The sequence below is a fragment of the Acanthaster planci genome, linkage group LG01 (assembly GCF_054643075.1).
Source record: "Acanthaster planci isolate LZ-2023a linkage group LG01, COTS_SCS, whole genome shotgun sequence".
Taxonomy (NCBI): Eukaryota; Metazoa; Echinodermata; class Asteroidea; order Valvatida; family Acanthasteridae; genus Acanthaster; species Acanthaster planci.
In genome coordinates, this window is record NC_141777.1 from 6,098,920 (window position 1) to 6,115,748 (window position 16,829).

At 40.5% G+C, this 16,829-nt stretch overlaps 1 protein-coding gene across 1 annotated transcript in view; it reads left to right on the forward strand.

The window, feature by feature from the left end:
* The window catches only part of cep128 (centrosomal protein 128), a 70,198-nt gene that overhangs the window by 12,473 nt on the left and 40,896 nt on the right, over positions 1-16,829 (forward strand). The window contains exon 6 of the mRNA XM_087141942.1: positions 8,418-8,579. Coding sequence (XP_086998068.1) covers positions 8,418-8,579 — 162 coding nt within the window. The remainder of the gene's footprint in view (positions 1-8,417; positions 8,580-16,829) is intronic.

A 16,829-nucleotide genomic window follows, 5' to 3' on the forward strand; every position in this document is an offset into this window, starting at 1 on the left:
TCTCTGGTTTTGAGAACTACGACAGCTTGTGGAATTTTAAGATTTTCCCAAAACAAAAAAAACAACACAAAACCACACTTAAACCCCAAAGAGCTGTCTCCTTATTTTCCTCCACTTTTATAGGGGTATAACTCATTCTTGTTCCAAGTAATCTAGTTTGTAATCATCAGCATTCAGTAACACATGTGACACACTACACACTAAGGTGGGCTAGTGACTTTACCAGTGTTTTCCCTGTGGTTATTATTATTTGTTTCTGGCAATGACACCAAGAATTCCTCAAAAGCACCCTAGGCACTGTAGCTCGCAAGCCTGAAGAAACCTGTAGAGAGGAGACAATGAGAAGCAGTTTTAGAAGTGGGAGGAATATTCCGGGTAAACTGTATGGAATCAGGTAGGGATTGGAGACCCAATCCACATGTGGACTGAGCCGGGAATTGAACCTAGACTGCAGAGGTGGAAGGTGAGGAAATAAGAGAACCACTACACCAACCCAATTATAAAAATCTGCAAGTGTTTCAGCACTCAAAACATTTTGTGCTTTATACGAATGGACAGAACAAAATTTACCTGTTAGTTTCGAAATAAACATGGACATAGATTTTTTATTAAATGTAAAATCGAGATCATTCTCTGGTCTCAATCCAATTATAAACCTTCACACTGAGATTGTTATTATAAGGCAAAAATGTGAAAAATAAATCTGGCAAACTCTGTGAATGTGATGGTACCTTACTGGCCCCGTTACTGTGTTTTTGTCTTGCCATCCAAATAAGAAGAGCTACAAGTACATGGATCATCCTCCAGGGTTTGTGCACGGTGGAAAAGCAGAAGAGGCTTCAAAGTCATGGCTTAAAAAATTCACATGTCCCTCTGCTGGCTTGTAAAAATATCTTAGAGCCATTCACAGCATAATGAAAAGGGGGAAGCATACTAATAGCTTATGGTGTGAAAGATGCCTTGAAATGTGATGATACTAGAGTAAAATTACGTTGGTTCCTAAGGTTCCGACTTGAGACGAATGTCGAAACACGAAACATCCACTACATTGCAACTGGATGTTAACCCGGCAATGGGAAATTCTCTTCACACTTTATCTTTTCCCCTCGGAATTCAGTTTCGTTTCACAAAACGTGAACAACTTTTCCCCCAAGTGGGAAAAGCTTTTCACAAATTTTCTCCCGAGTGGGGAAAAAACATTCACAGATTTTGTCACAAGTGGGGAAGACATTTCACGCCTTTCTACACAAGTGGGAAATAATTTTCATGCCTTGTGAAATGCAAGCGTGAACGTGGATGTGAGTTTGTTAAAAAAAAAAATCCCACACCAGCTAATTTTCATTTGTGTTAGATATACTGTACCTCTCTTACACGTATGTGTTTTTGAGATGTTGGTACTCGCTTCCAGATGGCTTCATTGTAAATGTACATGTCCATTCAGTCTGTTGTGCTCTGTGCATGTACATGTAATTTACATTGTAATGTAAAATTTCTCTGTGTAGTCTGCAGGTATACAACAGGCACCATTTAAAATTCACCATCGGCCTCATGTTCTGACTTATACTGCCGCCCAAACCATAGAAGTACGGATAAAAAGAAGTAGAGCCTGATTTCCTTTAGGCTTATTCATGCATATGTACATGTAATTGTCGTAGAATGTGTTATTGGTGGCTCATCAAAAACAAAAACGTGTTGTGCTGCTTGGGTGACTCGTTTTAAATGGCCAATTCATAATCTCTTTGATGGCTGTTTGTAACAACATCAAACAGGAAAGATATACACAGTACATGTGGAAAGAGAAGTATCGAGTATATGTATGTAAATTGTACCGGTACATGGGACCCAACTGAACCAAATTCGTCACAATTCACCGGGGCCTCCTCGGAGCGAAAGGCCTTACAAAGAATTGTGCATGGCGTGAATAAGGGAGAACCCCCAACATTTGTCACCCACAAAATACCCGTCATTGTACACGTACATGAATCATGAATGTATTTCAAAACAAAAAGCTGGGTTTGGTGTTTTAATTTAATCTAACAATGCCAACTAGAACAATTAAAATTCCCTAAAAAAAAACAAACAAACAAATGACCTCAAACCTCATTTTGTTGGATCCAATCAAATGTATAATATGTAAACCAAGGTTTCCATGTGTGTGTAAACGTACATTTGGGCCATTTCTTAATTTGGATTTGCCTGAAAAAATTCTTGAAAATACCTATGCATGCCAAATGTATAGTGTATGCACCGGGACTAGGTATGTGTGCACTTGTGTGTTTTGTCCTCCTTGTAATCAGCCTGTGATGATGGTCATTTCCTCAGTTTGTCACGGAAACCAGAAGAGTTGGAATTGCTCTCAATCCGGTGGTATTTTCAACATAAGCCGTCCCGGATCATTTCTCAAGGGGATGGTCCGAAGCAAATTGATATTTTGAAATTTATACTCTGGAGACAGGCATTTGGCCACGTCATATTTCATGCAAACACGAAAGCAATGCAAAGTGCATGCCAGGAAGAATTCAAGGACAAAATTCAGTGCTGTACGTTGAGGTATGTTCAACTTGTGATGAATTTAATATTTGCAACACTTCACAAACTGGTGTTTTTGTTCATTTTCACCCTGAGGATGTGCATATGTACACATGTATCTGCTTGTTGCCACTTTGCTAAGCAGTAGTGGGTAGTGTTTGTTCTACTTAAATACAGTGGTGCAAGAGCTGAGTGGGGGCAGTTGCGGTTACAGGTCAGTAAATAAACTGCCTTAAAAGAGAATGGGAAAAGCCCTCGCATAACAAGGATTAATCCATCTTTCCAAGGTCCAACACATCAAAAGTAAGCTTATTATTTTTCGTTTCAGTTCAGCTTGTGTGAGTAATGCAATAACTTTTAGGAGAAATTTTCTTTGTAAGGATGATCACCTCAAATACCCGTCAAAAGTACCACACAGTAAGTCCATATTTTGGCATTTTGAAAAAAGATTCCTCCAATCCAGTGCAGAATAGAGCACTGGAAGGGCCTGATATCATTTGACAGAAGTACAAGCTCACAGCCCTGTTCATTGCTTTCATTGGAATGCAAATGCACAAAACATTCCTGCCTTAATGCCTCTAGATTTTTCCAAATCCACCAGGGAAGGTTTTGAAGGATTTCAAAATGACTGAGGATGCTCCTTGAAAAGTATTATACAGAGAATTTGAAATCGTCACTGTTGTACTCTGAAAGCTCTGGGAAGGTTACAGGGAACATGGCCATAAAATTATGGTCAGAGGGTTGGACAGGACATCAAGGATCTCAGACCAGGGTATACTCTTCAGATCTGGTTGACTCCTTTAATGAAATGCACTTGTCAAGACTTGGTTCTAGTCGGTCATCCGTGGAAAACCCACAGTAAGTGTGCACAGGTGGATGAAGCCGCCCTTGTGCTTGGTTTACATAATTGGTCCTACTGAAGCACTTTGCGCAGCCTGTGTCCGTCTTTGAACCCCCTCGATCATAACACGTGGTTGATCCAATGGCTGATCTGATCTCACCCTGAACTTTGGATTGCCTAGTGATGTTAGTGTTGACATTGGGAGAGCACGCGTGTCAGCACGCGGGCATTGACATCAAACAGAAGCAAATCCTGGGGCCTCTTCAGGAAGTCCCGATTGATTAGTCGGTTGTTGTCATTAGCACAATTGAAGCCCATGCTGCACAACTCGAGGAATGATGCTTGCTGCCGGAGATTGCCTCACAGCTGGTGAGGAGGTTGCCATGACAACTGAATGGCAATGATGCCAGAATCTGTCCTGACCTTGACCTTGTATTGCGTAAACTGCCCTTGCAGTCCTAGTAACGTAGTACATGTGTACGAGATGCATAAATTTCATCCAGGGAAGAGCAAATTGACAAGGTCCAGAATTCCTGCACTGAAAAAAATCATTTTTCAATTTGGTTATTTGTAAAGAATTGCTTCTATTAGTGATACTTAACAAAAACTCACAAGCAACATCAAGAAATTGCCTTTAAGAAAATTAAGTTCTGCCCAATTAAAACTTGGTCGCATAGAAGTCCCCCATGCAACACTCATGTAACATGTATTCAAATGTAGCAATCAACCAGAATCTGCTACAAATCAAATGGTTTTAAGTCATTGTTTCACAGCTTTTTCACTCTGAAGTCCGTGTGCCAAGATCACTCAACTTCAGGTGTGGTTTGCCTATTCATCACGCCTTGATTTCTGGCCAAGTGTGTGCTTTGAAATGTTAGTGTAAACTTTGCTGGACACAGTCTGTGCTGGGCTTTCAGGGCTTTCAGCAGAGGACTCGGCATGACACGGCCAATTGATACCTAAGGTAAACAGACCAACGCAGTGGTTGCAATATTGCCAGCTGAGTATCTTAGTGAGTGGTAACTTAGGGAGAAGGCAGATATCGTTTGACTTCCTTTGAAAAGACTCCAGATGAGTCTAGATGTCTGCATGTAAAGATTGGCCAAAAGACTTGACACTGGAGAGCTCTCCATGGGGAGTATTATACTGACTTGTAATCCAAGCTGTAAATGATATGGCAGCTCTTTAGGAGTGGTTTGTTGACACCATGGTCAACAAAGGTATTCATGTACTTTACAAAATCGGTGCACACTATGACTTCCTTATTTGATCGTCAGATCATGAGGGCACTTTCGGGCCATATTCGATTGTCTATGTTCATTTTCCAAGTGTTATCAATCATTGAGGGGTAATCATACATGTTGTATCACTTCTCAATGAGAGATCATGATATGCTCGAAACTCTGGTACTTTGAAGAAAAACTGACTGCAGTAATAAGGATAAATTTGTGGACAGCATGTCTTTGAATGTAAAACATTTGGAGTGTCCCATGAGAAGAAATTTGGAATAAGTAGACAGCTGTAAGCAGCTTCATGGAAGTTGCCAGCATCTGACTAACATAAAGTACCATGTGTTATTAGCATATATGTTGACAACCTTCATATGAAGAAGCAGAACATCAGTCATGCTGCCTCAAAGTTGTTTCTTGAAAAGTTGGTGCTCCTCTTGGACATCATTGATGCATTGGATGTTGTATAGATCTGCAGAGATTGCGTGCAGATACTGTCAGTTATTAATGGCTTTGGTGTGTTACTTGATGACAACATAATTACATGTAGTTGGTTACAAACAGAAATAACATGTGCGTTTGTAGAAGCCACCGGGTACCGGCTGTGTCTCAGCCATTTCCCATAGACTTGTGTATTGTGGCTGGCCTCAGCCAAGTAGTTTGGATGCAGCCCTAGCTGCCATTAGGAGGCTAAAGAGAACCTCCCACTCTCCGTGCACAAAGCCATTCGACTCATCTTCATGGCATCTACACCTAGATAGCAGAAATTTCTCTTTCCCAATAAAAAGAAAGAAAGAAAGAAATGGGTTAACACGATAACTCCCCTCAATTGTTTTACCACGTGTAACAAGGAGTCCGTTGATTGAATGGGTTGCGTGTTGCTGAATGACATACTGGCTGGGAATGTTGAGGTTTGTCAGTGATTTTCTTATTCCCTTGTCACTTCTCGTTAGTGGGAAATGCAAACCCCAAATGCCATAAAGCAGACATCAGGTGCGCAGTGGTCTAGCAAAGATCATTTTCACTCAGTTGGATCGCTGTTCCGTGACACATGGACCAGGCAGGGTTTTACATCCTGTAGCCGGGGAGACTGTGGGGGTTGGACTGCACTCGCTCAGCGGGCTTGAAACTTTTCCTTGGATCAGTTGAATCCCTTCTTTGTCACCGCCCACATGCAAATGAAACACACCACACAAACTCTAGTGCGAACTTTGCGTCCTCATTTTTCTGGTGGCCTCACGAGGGCATATCTGGTTCATTTCCCGGAATGTCGCTTCAGTGAAATTGTGAGATTTTTACTATGTCATGCCCTTCGTACAATTGCAGCTCTTCAGAGAGGATTTCAGGGTCATAAACATTAACAGAAAATGTGCTTAGTACACATGTATGCCTTAAGTTCTGATGTGTGGAGTCTCATTGTTTGCAACTTGGAAAATTCTCTCTGAGCAATATGCTTCAAAGATCAAAAGCACATACATGTATGTATTGGGTATGGCACGATGGAAACTCACACAAATACAGTGTAACAAGTGACAGTTAACCATAGAGGCTTTGCATGGAAGACATCTTGCCGGGCAGTTCTTTTGTTTCACTTGGACACCTCTTTTGTGCATACCCTGTGAAACAAAAGCTATGGCCTTCAAGATGGCAGCCATGCAAACCTTCCATACGCCTACATTTCCATTCATGATATTGGAGTTTTCCAGAGAACTTTATCTCAACCTTGTATGTAGGATGATGTTAAAGGAGATCAGGCTAAACTTGCAAATGTTACAGATACTATTTGCAGCAACAGTGTTCTTGGAGTTCTAAATTTTAAACCATGGTCACAATTTACCCAGTTAGTCTGGTCACAGTTTACTTGCCTTCACCATTGTGGCAGTGGGATGTTCTTCAAAAAAGTGTCAAAAAAGATCAAGCTCTTGGATTTTGTAGTCGGTCTTTACTGTATGTTACACAGAATACTTGTATTTTGATCAGACTCTGGAAAGCAAAACTTAGACACTGAATCTTGAGCAGTTGGTTATTTAAGTTTAAGTAGGTTGGTTGGTCAGTCAATCTGTCAGTTGGGTTGCTTTGCTGACAGGTGACGGTCATTCAGTCGGGCAGCCAGTTAATTGGCCAGTCAACCAGCTAATCAGTCAGTTGGTTATTCAGTTGGTCGGCCAACTGGTCAGTCAGTCGGTTGATAAGCCCTCTCCCTACCTCCATTCATTGCAACTCTAAATCTGCGTCTCATTGCTGACCCCCTTGTTGGCCTAGGGTTGATGGAATCTCATTACCTTGGTAATTGGGTTCAGTTATGATTGCCATCGGATACTGAACCAATATCAAACCAAGCAGTGCATGCCCTGTTTACATCACGGAGATGGAATTTCAGCATTTTGGGGCCTGGCTATGGTCTACAAATCAGCTGGTATGAACTCCACAAGATGAAATGTGCTGCTCCCCCCCTCATTTGTTTGTTGATCATGTGAGACACGTAACTGAGAAACAAGGATTCGCCAAAGTTTTATGGTTATATAATTCCTTTCATGCAAATCAGTTCAGCCATTTGATCTCCAGCGAGCTGTTCAGTCAGTGCCTCGAGGGGTTTGCACCAAGGGCAGGAAAGCAAGCCATAAAACACAAAACAATTTTCTGGCACTGGTGTACTACTGTAAATTGTGGATTTATTGAGACCTCATAATGGCTTTCTTCACCGTAGGGTCATAAATTGTCACTGCAAGTGAACAATTTGTTGTGAGCACATTTTCCATTCAACTTATTTGGGACCTGAAAAAGTTGTTCTAAAAAAATCTGTTAGCACCTTTGGGACATAGGTTTGTGCCTTGGGACAAGTAAAAAAACCCAGATGTGTAACTTTGTAAGTGCCACATTTATAAATGATTGCTGTTGGAGTGCTTCAATTTGCTATTTTGCTCTGATCAGAAGAACTGGCAAGAAATATTCAGTGCAAGGGTGACCTTCAGCATCATAAAATATTAATTTTTGCGAAGGGCAAAAGCACATGGATATCAGTTTGTGAAGTGCAAGTATGCACCTCTGTGCCATGGGTTTGCATCCAGACCCTCCCTAATAATCCTAGAGTTTCCTCTGGAATAACCATTTTAGGATTTCCCTGCAATTTTGAAAACCGAAAATGTCTTCATTTCTTCAACTCCTCTCCCTGTTGCTTTGTGCTTCTGAACTACGTCATCCAGTGTCTTGTGTGTTCTTTACAGGAACTCTTTGTTTTATTTCCAGAAAGAATCAAATGAATGAAATCATCTGCATGTAGAAGTAATTGATTGACATGTATTTCACAGCATTGCTCTTGTTCTGCAAGCATTAGACTACTCCTGTTGGCCCTGTCTTTCTTGGTTTGATGGGTGCAGAATTGCACAGCCGAAGTCCTTTTTATGGGCATTCCCATGTTGCCTTTTCCATGTATTGTTCTTGTTTGATGTAGTCTGCTTAAAGTCACTTGTCTTTACCTCATACATGTTACTGTAATAATATTGTGGGTTAAATAAGAAATGGGATAAGGAAGGAATGAAATCCTTTGGCTTCTCCTGAACTCTGTGCTGACATTTTGTTGTAACCGTCTAAAACTAAGTTCTTCTAAATTAGAATTTTTTTAACTTACCGGTATGACTCCCCATAATGTGTATCCGTTGTGGTTGTCAGCGTTGTACATTGATGTCATGATTTTGCTTAACACAGACTATGTGCCATTTGCTTGCTGTGCAGTGTGAGATTTTGGTGAAGTGGTGATGGTGGTGGTGGGGATATTGTAGAATGATCTTAAGATTGGGATGTTTTCCTCTTCTTTCCAGAGTGAATGGCATAAATCCAATGCCCAGAAGACAGAATTGTCCGCTCAGCTAGCGGAGGAGTCTGGCAGTCGTCGCGTCGCCGAAGCCCACATAAGACAACTGACTCAAGATATTAAGATAGCTAAGGAAGATGCTGATCGACTCACACAGCAACTCAAACAGGTTTGGTAATTGTAGCTTAGATATGTATGCATTGCTCAAAAAACAAGATTGAGAGATGGGAATGATTCATCAGTGTTGATATTCAAGTCTCCATAGAGAACCCCCTTTGTTGATGTCAGTATTTGCGCTCAGTCTTGTTGTGATACGATCGCTGTTTGCTAACCAAGAGCCCTAGGAGGCTTCCGAAGCATGGCCCTCTACAATATAGACAAGTCCTGGAGTTTTTCCCAAATGTTGACTTGGTCTCTGCCTCACTGTCTGTAGGCTTTTAGCCCCAAAAGTTTAGATTTACCTTCAAGCTGAACACAGCTTCATTGTTTACAACGGAAATATCCGGTTGTCGGATCCATGTTGTAGTTGCCCATCACTTAGTCTAGTGACAACTCCTTGCACATTGCTAGTCATGAGTAATGGATTAAACAATGACAAACGAATACTTCTGAATAGCTTTTGAGTTGGCTCAAGACTGGATGACTTGTGATGGAGGTGTGATGGACTTGTGGGGACTCGTGTTGGACTCGACTACAATACTGTGTCTAGTCATGTTTGAGGCCTAGGTTTGAAGAATTTCTAGCCTGTTCCATCATTAAACGTTGGAAACCAATTGCGGGGCCTGAGAAATAGAAAAGACAGAGTTGAATCTGAGGCTTGGAAAATCCCTGAGCATGTGAACTCTGTAGATGTGGCATCCAATTGGTGGAGCTGAGAGACACACAAATTTGTTTAGCACAAACTATTTGCTCAGCGAGAATAGGTCATCAGCCAGTATGCACTGTATACATGTACTGCTGATGTTTGCTGAGCACGTAAACTTGCTTGTGTTTCCAAGTGAACAGCTTTGCAAAGTTTGGCCCAGGGAGGCCCTGCCATATTATGAAAACAATTAAGATACTTATCTAATTAAAATTCTTATTTTTTGCATCTTTTTTTACCCATTTGATGAAATTTGTAATGACATTCTACAGTTCGAGATGGTTTGGGGAAAAGTTTAAAGTAAATGTACATTTTACAGTACAACTTCCAAAATTTCACAATTCTGTAAGGACATTTTTACTCAAGTTGGCATCAAATTTCTTTATTCCTTATACATGCATACCCAGCAGTTCTTCAATACTTTGTCACTTTCGCTATTGGGGGAGTGCATATTGTGCACACCACTCCTGGTCATATTATATTGCAGCTCTCTCATACTCCTGATAATGTTATCTGTAACACTGACCAGTTGGTGGTGTGAGTGGATTGACACAGATTCTTGTATGTATGGTTGATCTGAGATATGGAATGTACCTCTGGTCACTGATCTCATTGCCAGGCAGGGTGAGGCTCACTGGTATGTAAGTGACCCAGGACCTTTGACATCCCGAGATTAGCCTGATTTTGAAGACAAAACCATTAAGTCTGCCCTGATTTCCACAGTTAATTATTTTATTCTTTTTGCACAAAACCTTGTGCTTTTCTGAACTCTGAAAATTGTCCTTGGTTGATCCCCTGAACTTGGGATTTAAATTTTTGATGAAATTGTTTCCCCTCACTATACACAGATTCACTCACTTGATTACTAGCTAGGAAAGCCCCTACATGTAGTTACAGTGTGTAACTTACAAAAAGTGCCACAAGAACTGGTAGACACATTTGATATGATGCTCCATGCATCATCCAGCTCCAAGCTCCATGAGTTCTCAGTCCTGATGGAAAGTGTATCTGAGTTTTGCCCTTCACCTGATGACTATTTCAAAACACTTCCACTGAAGTGGCTTGTTGCAGGGAATCAAGGTTGGCCGTATCCTGAGATTCAGTTCCCTGTATACATGTGAATTTCATGGATCATAAATCACCCAAACTTACATGTAGAAGATCAGCTAGTCCTAGATTCCAAGTTTCGTTCACAGCAATGTCGGCACATATTCAAATCTCCTGTCATCAATCATGTTGCCACAATGCATGCACCTCTTAAATAATTTTAGAATGTATGCCACATGTTTGTGAGCATAGTTTGCTAGTATGTCACAAATGTTTTTGATTTATGATTATCGATGTACTCTCCTAGAGCCAGCTTTTAATTATTCAATAAATGTTGCAAACTTGAAATGAATATTATGTTACCTACAATCATACACGTACATGTACAGCTATGCATATGTGGCAGAGAGCAGTTACACTTTGATAGTTTGACTGTGAACTCTGACATATTCCTTGAAAGCAGTCTTGGCAGGTTTCACAGCCAAACTTACAAAATTCCTTTATTTACCTGTATTTCTGCTCTCCGTTAACTGACTATTGGAGAGCCAATGCTTTCACTTGGTTCGTGTTTTCTTATAAATACTTAGTGTATCAAATGAAAACAAGAGCCGTCTGTCTGCCACTGTCACAAATTGACTTTGTAATTGGTGACATCAGACACAATCAATACTTCTTGATTTCATTAACCTTTTCCGGTACAACATGTTCATGCAGAATGTTTGAAGTACCAGACACTCGGCCCAACTCCTTATGAGCCATTATGGAGTGTTCACGTACCCAACCTGGCATGCAATTATGTTGCACATCCTGACGCAGTACTGAAAAGCCTCCATGATGTGAATTTTGTACTAAAATATCTAGTACATATTTTTGCAAACATCCATGAGAATGATCTAATATTCTTAGAAGTGTACTTTTAACTGGTAAAATGCTGTACTTTTGATGTCATAATTAGGCACATTCTCTGCAGTTAGGTTTTTCTGTACAAATTGAGAAACAAATATGTTGTTTATAGCTTTGGAGACAATTTGTGCAAACAATACCCATTTTCTGACTGTTGTCACTGAGTCAACAATGACACAAGAACAGAGAAGAGAAGTAAACACTAAAAGCAAATAAACAAAACAAAAATTGTAGCATCCTTTAATGTTGAAGCAGCCTCAATACTGCCATTGGCCTCATGAAGAGAGAAATTTACTTAAGACTGCCGCCCCAAAGCCGACAGAAACCCCTGAAGCGGCACCTGGAACGCTAAAAACAGAGCAAACTGGAAGCGAACATGTTCTAAGGATTGTATCCTGAACTTGCCAACATTTATGGCTGAAAATGTATCTGAAAATGACTGCAGTTTTTTCTTGTTTAGGAATGCCTTTTAATCCCGCTCTCGACACAAAATGTACGCTAAAACTAACTGAGAAGGTTAGAAATTCACAGTACATGTCACAGTTAGTAGAAAATTCGGTCCAATGGAGCCAAAGATTTAACTATTAAATTAAATGAGCATGACAAACAAATGTTTGAAATAAGAACGGGTCCTTTCAAAGACAGCTCTGTCACTACTCCCCAATTCAATATACCTATAGTACATATAAATTAAACATCAAACATAGTCAATGAAGTAATAGTTTGCATACCACAGGATGCAAATTTATGCAAGTTCAGTTTACCGACGTCGACATGAAGCTGAAAAAAAAGGTGAAATTTGCTGCTTACTCTTTGAAATAACAATCAGAAGTGACAAATCATCCAAATTCCAGACGTAGCTTTTTCCAAATATTATGGCTTAGTATTTATAAATGTTGCACAGTATGAGTTCTCTGTTTATAAGGCTGTCATTGGCAAGAAATGTCAGCTCATTTTTTTTCCAGTGAAATATTTGATAATGATCGTCGGAGAGACCTTCAGGAGACAGTCAATCTATTAATTCTGGCTGAGAGTTTCCCTACAAGGATGGACGGAAGAAAATCGTTGCCGCCTCGGTATTCATTTCAAAATTTTACAGTGGAGTATAAATCTTCCCCAAACATTCACCAGCAACTAATTTTCATGTCTTCCTCCGCATTCTTTGGTGAATATTTCTCGGCCTGGTTTACTGAAGGTTTTGGGAACATGACATTATCACGTTTCAGATTGCCCAAGCTGAGAAAATAATCATTGCTGATCAAATTTGTGGCTCTTTCTGAACAACCTTTGCTTGAATATGTGTGTCTGATCTTGTTGAAAGACTTTGTGAGATGACAATTTCAAAAGCCAAGTCGTACCATTTCAAAGGCATCCATTGTTATAAGGAATAAGGTTATATTTAGCAGACATGTATAGTAAAACGTTTTTAAAATTTCCATAGAAAATAAGGTCAGAAGGATCCATCCTCTTCATGCTCAAATAAATGGTCAGTTAAAGAGTAGATCAGTCAGTGTACAAAATGAATTTGCACCCAGGTAACCCCCCAAAGGAACCGCCAAGCACCTTTCAAACTAAGTGGCTGAAACTAAGTAGCTGAAAAAATGTATGTGTAGGGTAGGTTCATGTAGTTCTGCAAATGAGTTTATTTTAAATCTTGTCTTTTCATCTTTTACACTAACTTTGTCTTTGGAGATGAATTTCTTTCATAGTTATTAAATTAGCTGGTGTAATTTATCAGTTGAAACTTTTACTCTCAACTGGTTCCAGGAGTAGAAGGTAGTGGGTCTATCCCCAAGTTTATTTATTGCCATTTTCCTGTCAACGACAAGTTTGACTGGTCAAGATGTCGACAAAAATAGGGTAAATACATGAACTCGTTTTGTTTTTTTGTTGCTGCTTTTTGATTATTTTTGTTTTGGCCTTGTGCTGAAGAAAAGCAGGCACAAACCCTTGCCAGCAATTCCGTACCCCGTGAAATTTACAATCATGTTCGGAGTGGTAAAAACAAATGAAAAGTTACGCCGCTGCAAGGGATATCAGTCAGTCATGGACATTGGACAGCGTGAAGAGACTGACACTGCTCAATAACTTTCAAATTTCCATGTTTTTTAATGCTGCTCCAACTCCCCTTCTTACCTTGTAACGATAGGAAGTCCGTCTTGAACTTCAAAAGCTTTGTTGATTTTATTAGTATATTCCAAGCATCATACATGTACCTTGTTCCTAAACTACAAGGTAACTTCATCTGAAAACAGCCCTGCCACTATTAGATAAATGGATGTCCATACATGATCTGCTTCCTGCTTTTATGTGTAGCTTATTGTCCTGCCTCAATTCAGCAAATTATGAGGACATGCCCCACAGCTTTATCTTTGGCATTACCGGAATCTCAGCTTGTCCATACCATTCATATTACAGTTCTCTAAATATACCACGGCCTTGACAAATGCTATACTTTCCATCAGCGGTTGCCATTCAGTGGCCTCGTGCATTCCCTGTAAGAACCGCTGTTGAATTGACTCCATTAACCTGTGCTTCATCCGTTAAGAGGTTTCTAATTGTTCTCTGCTGGGACTTACGTGTATTTTCAGAAGACTTTTTTGTTGGGGATGGAACTGGATGAAATAAAGGGTTTCTGTTCATTGTTGATTGAGCAAGCAATTCCGCTTAAATCGGAAAAGACACTCTTGGAACTTTCAACTGCTGCATGAATGCATTTACCTGGAAATATTTTAACCCTGACCCCCTAGGGTGTATAAAAAATATATTGAAGTTGGAGCTGGAACAGTTCTGAGGTTGAAAATCATTATATGGCGCATTGTGTTGAACTCTGGGGTCTATAACTTAAGGGTGAACTTGATTTGAAAAGACAGAGAAGAGACTTTTTAGAAGTGATCAACTAAGCTGCTAGTTCAAGTCTCACCCACTCTCAACACAAGCTGACATTTCCTGTGTGTGCAAGGTTTTTCTTACTCCGATCACCGACCGATTGGAAGTCATTGATTGGAAAGGAGAGACCAAAAGTTGTTGATGTGTTGATAGATGTCGGATGACTCTGATTACATGAGGTAGCTGCCCACTGGTTGTTCAAAGTTTGGATATCAGGAATTGCTGCATAAATAATACACCAGTGCATTGAGCTGAATGTCTAATTCACCGACATCAGGACAGCCCACGAACATACAAAAAGTGATGCCGAAAAGACCAATGGCTGTCATTGGTCTGTAAGTTTTCCCGTTGCAGTGAAGTGATCTCAGTGTTAAGCTGGTGGTAAAATGGATAGCCTGCCTAGGGCTGGCTTTAAATGGTCTATATTTGGGATTTGTACATGATTCTGTTGAATGTTAAGCTATTTTTCACGGGAACGGTAAGAGGATTGGCTTAAACTGAGGATATTAAGGAATAAAAGAACCGTAGGGGAATTGTTTGACTCAAGAGTTGTACCAAATTTTGTTGGTGTACAGGCTTGGCTTGGAATCTTCATTTTGGACAGGTAGTTCAGGAACAGATGCAGTACATCCAATAAGCTTACATGTGCCAATAAATTCCGTGAGTGCTAGTGATCAGATTATAGTTTATGCATATTGCTTATAATGCAACAGCACAAAGCTCATTTGTTGGTCATTACTCTAAGGTTGCAGACCAGTAAATAAGCAAAGAGAGAGAGAGCAGTGCTTTAAAAATCAGGAAAAAATACAAGTTTTTCATGTGTTCAAGACACGATATCAAATTACGGTAACTCTCATTTTCTCATCTTTCAGTTGCCTTGCAATTTTTAGTGGCTTGAACGGCTGACTTTAAAGATTTGTCTCTCCAGAGATAATCTCCCTTAGAATTAGTTGTGAAGGCACTTGTACACTCCATTGCAAAATAGAGTGATTTGAAGGGCTCCGTTTGGTCTGATACTTTCAGAAATACAGGCTGGAAGTCCTGCTGGTAGATTCCATCCTTCTTTTTACAAACCGCTCCGTCCTTGTGCCATGGAGTGTTCTAATAGCAGAGAATTTGACAGCATGTACATGTAAATGGTGATTTGATCCACGTAGGCAATTTTGGACCTACACGCGTTTACTGGCCTAAGTAGGCTAAGTAAAGGCTGGCTTATTGCAGGAGGTGCATTTGGTTGTCTTATCCAAGACTGGCTCAGAGGAATAGTCGGCTATGATTATACAGTCTGAGCCAGCCATTTCTGTTATTGCAGTCTGCCCCTAGTACTTACGTGGATTATGATTTCCAGTACCAGTATTAAAAAATCCAGTATTTTCTTGCAAGTTGCAACGCATCCAAAATTGGCATTTCCTTCATCTTTGCTGAAATGAATCTTAGTTTAATCGAAGAGCAGTAGTGACGTGGGCTTACTGCCTTAAAGAAAAAGTATATGTACAGTGCAGTGTGATTTATGAGAAAAGCCACACCAACTGGTTAGTTTTATCTTAAGCTTTCTATACTAAGCCTTATAAAAAAGCTGTCTTAGTGAAGCAAGGTTTCCCAAAGATCATTCCCCCCTCACAAAAAAACAAATTCTCGTGCATATCTTGTCCTGATTTTGGGCACCATTTGGGCACATTCCCATTCATGAAATCTCTCAGTGGTATTAAAAATCCCTCGGTAGTGTTTGCACAGCCGTTTCTAGTCACTCTCAGGATGGCCCCCCCTCCGCTTCATCCATGGAGTGGCTTATCTCACCTGCCAACATTCATCGACATCAAATGAGGACACTCCGGCATGTATGGCCTACTTCCAGAGGGGGTGGCCCCCAGGTAAGGACTGGAGTGGGAGCACCGGCCCAGATGCTGACAATTTGTTCCCCGTTGGCCTGTGCACAACACCAGAGTGCATTGTCTGATCAGCTCGTAGCAGAGCCTGAAGGTGGGACGCCCTGTACAAATCACAACTCGGGTGCAATGATGTTGGTAACTCGTCATCTGGCATGACTTTCGCAGAAGAAGCCGATAGCTGAGGCATCCCCCCCAAGCAGTACGAATGGCAACAGTAACTGATTGAGTCCATCCATGTACGTCCAAAAACACAGAATTTGAACACTTAAAGTGTAAATAGCAGTGCAATTCATTTAGGCGTGAACTTCACGTGTAATCCATTTATTTAAAGATGTTCAGCACATTTTTTGAGAAATATAATTTGTTAAAACTGTATTTATTTTCCAGTTTTTCTGGTCCCTTTCAGCATTAGCAAATCCAGAGGGCGACACAACTCATTTGGTGCATGCCAGCCCTCCTTTTTTCCCCACTTTTTTTCACTTTTTTTATGGGGATATTTTGTGCCATTCATTAGTGTTTCTTCAGCTCATAGGCCGTAACTTTTAACAATGTTTAAGACAGATCCTCCCTTCCCCGATGAGAAAAAAAAAAAACGGGTCCGACTTGTAGAATTTTTGGCGGGTATTCACAGGTCTTCAGTTTGGAAGTCCCCTGCCAATGTCTCGTTTTATTTGTCAAGTATCTGCTGGTGGTACTGGTACTGGTGTGTTGTATTCCAGTGACATAGCCATTTCCTGGAGCCTTGAAGGGCCGTGGCCTCTGTGCCCAAAATGGCATGAGGCTATGCTTCTATGCTGGGAGCCCACAGGTACATGTAGACAGTCTAGGG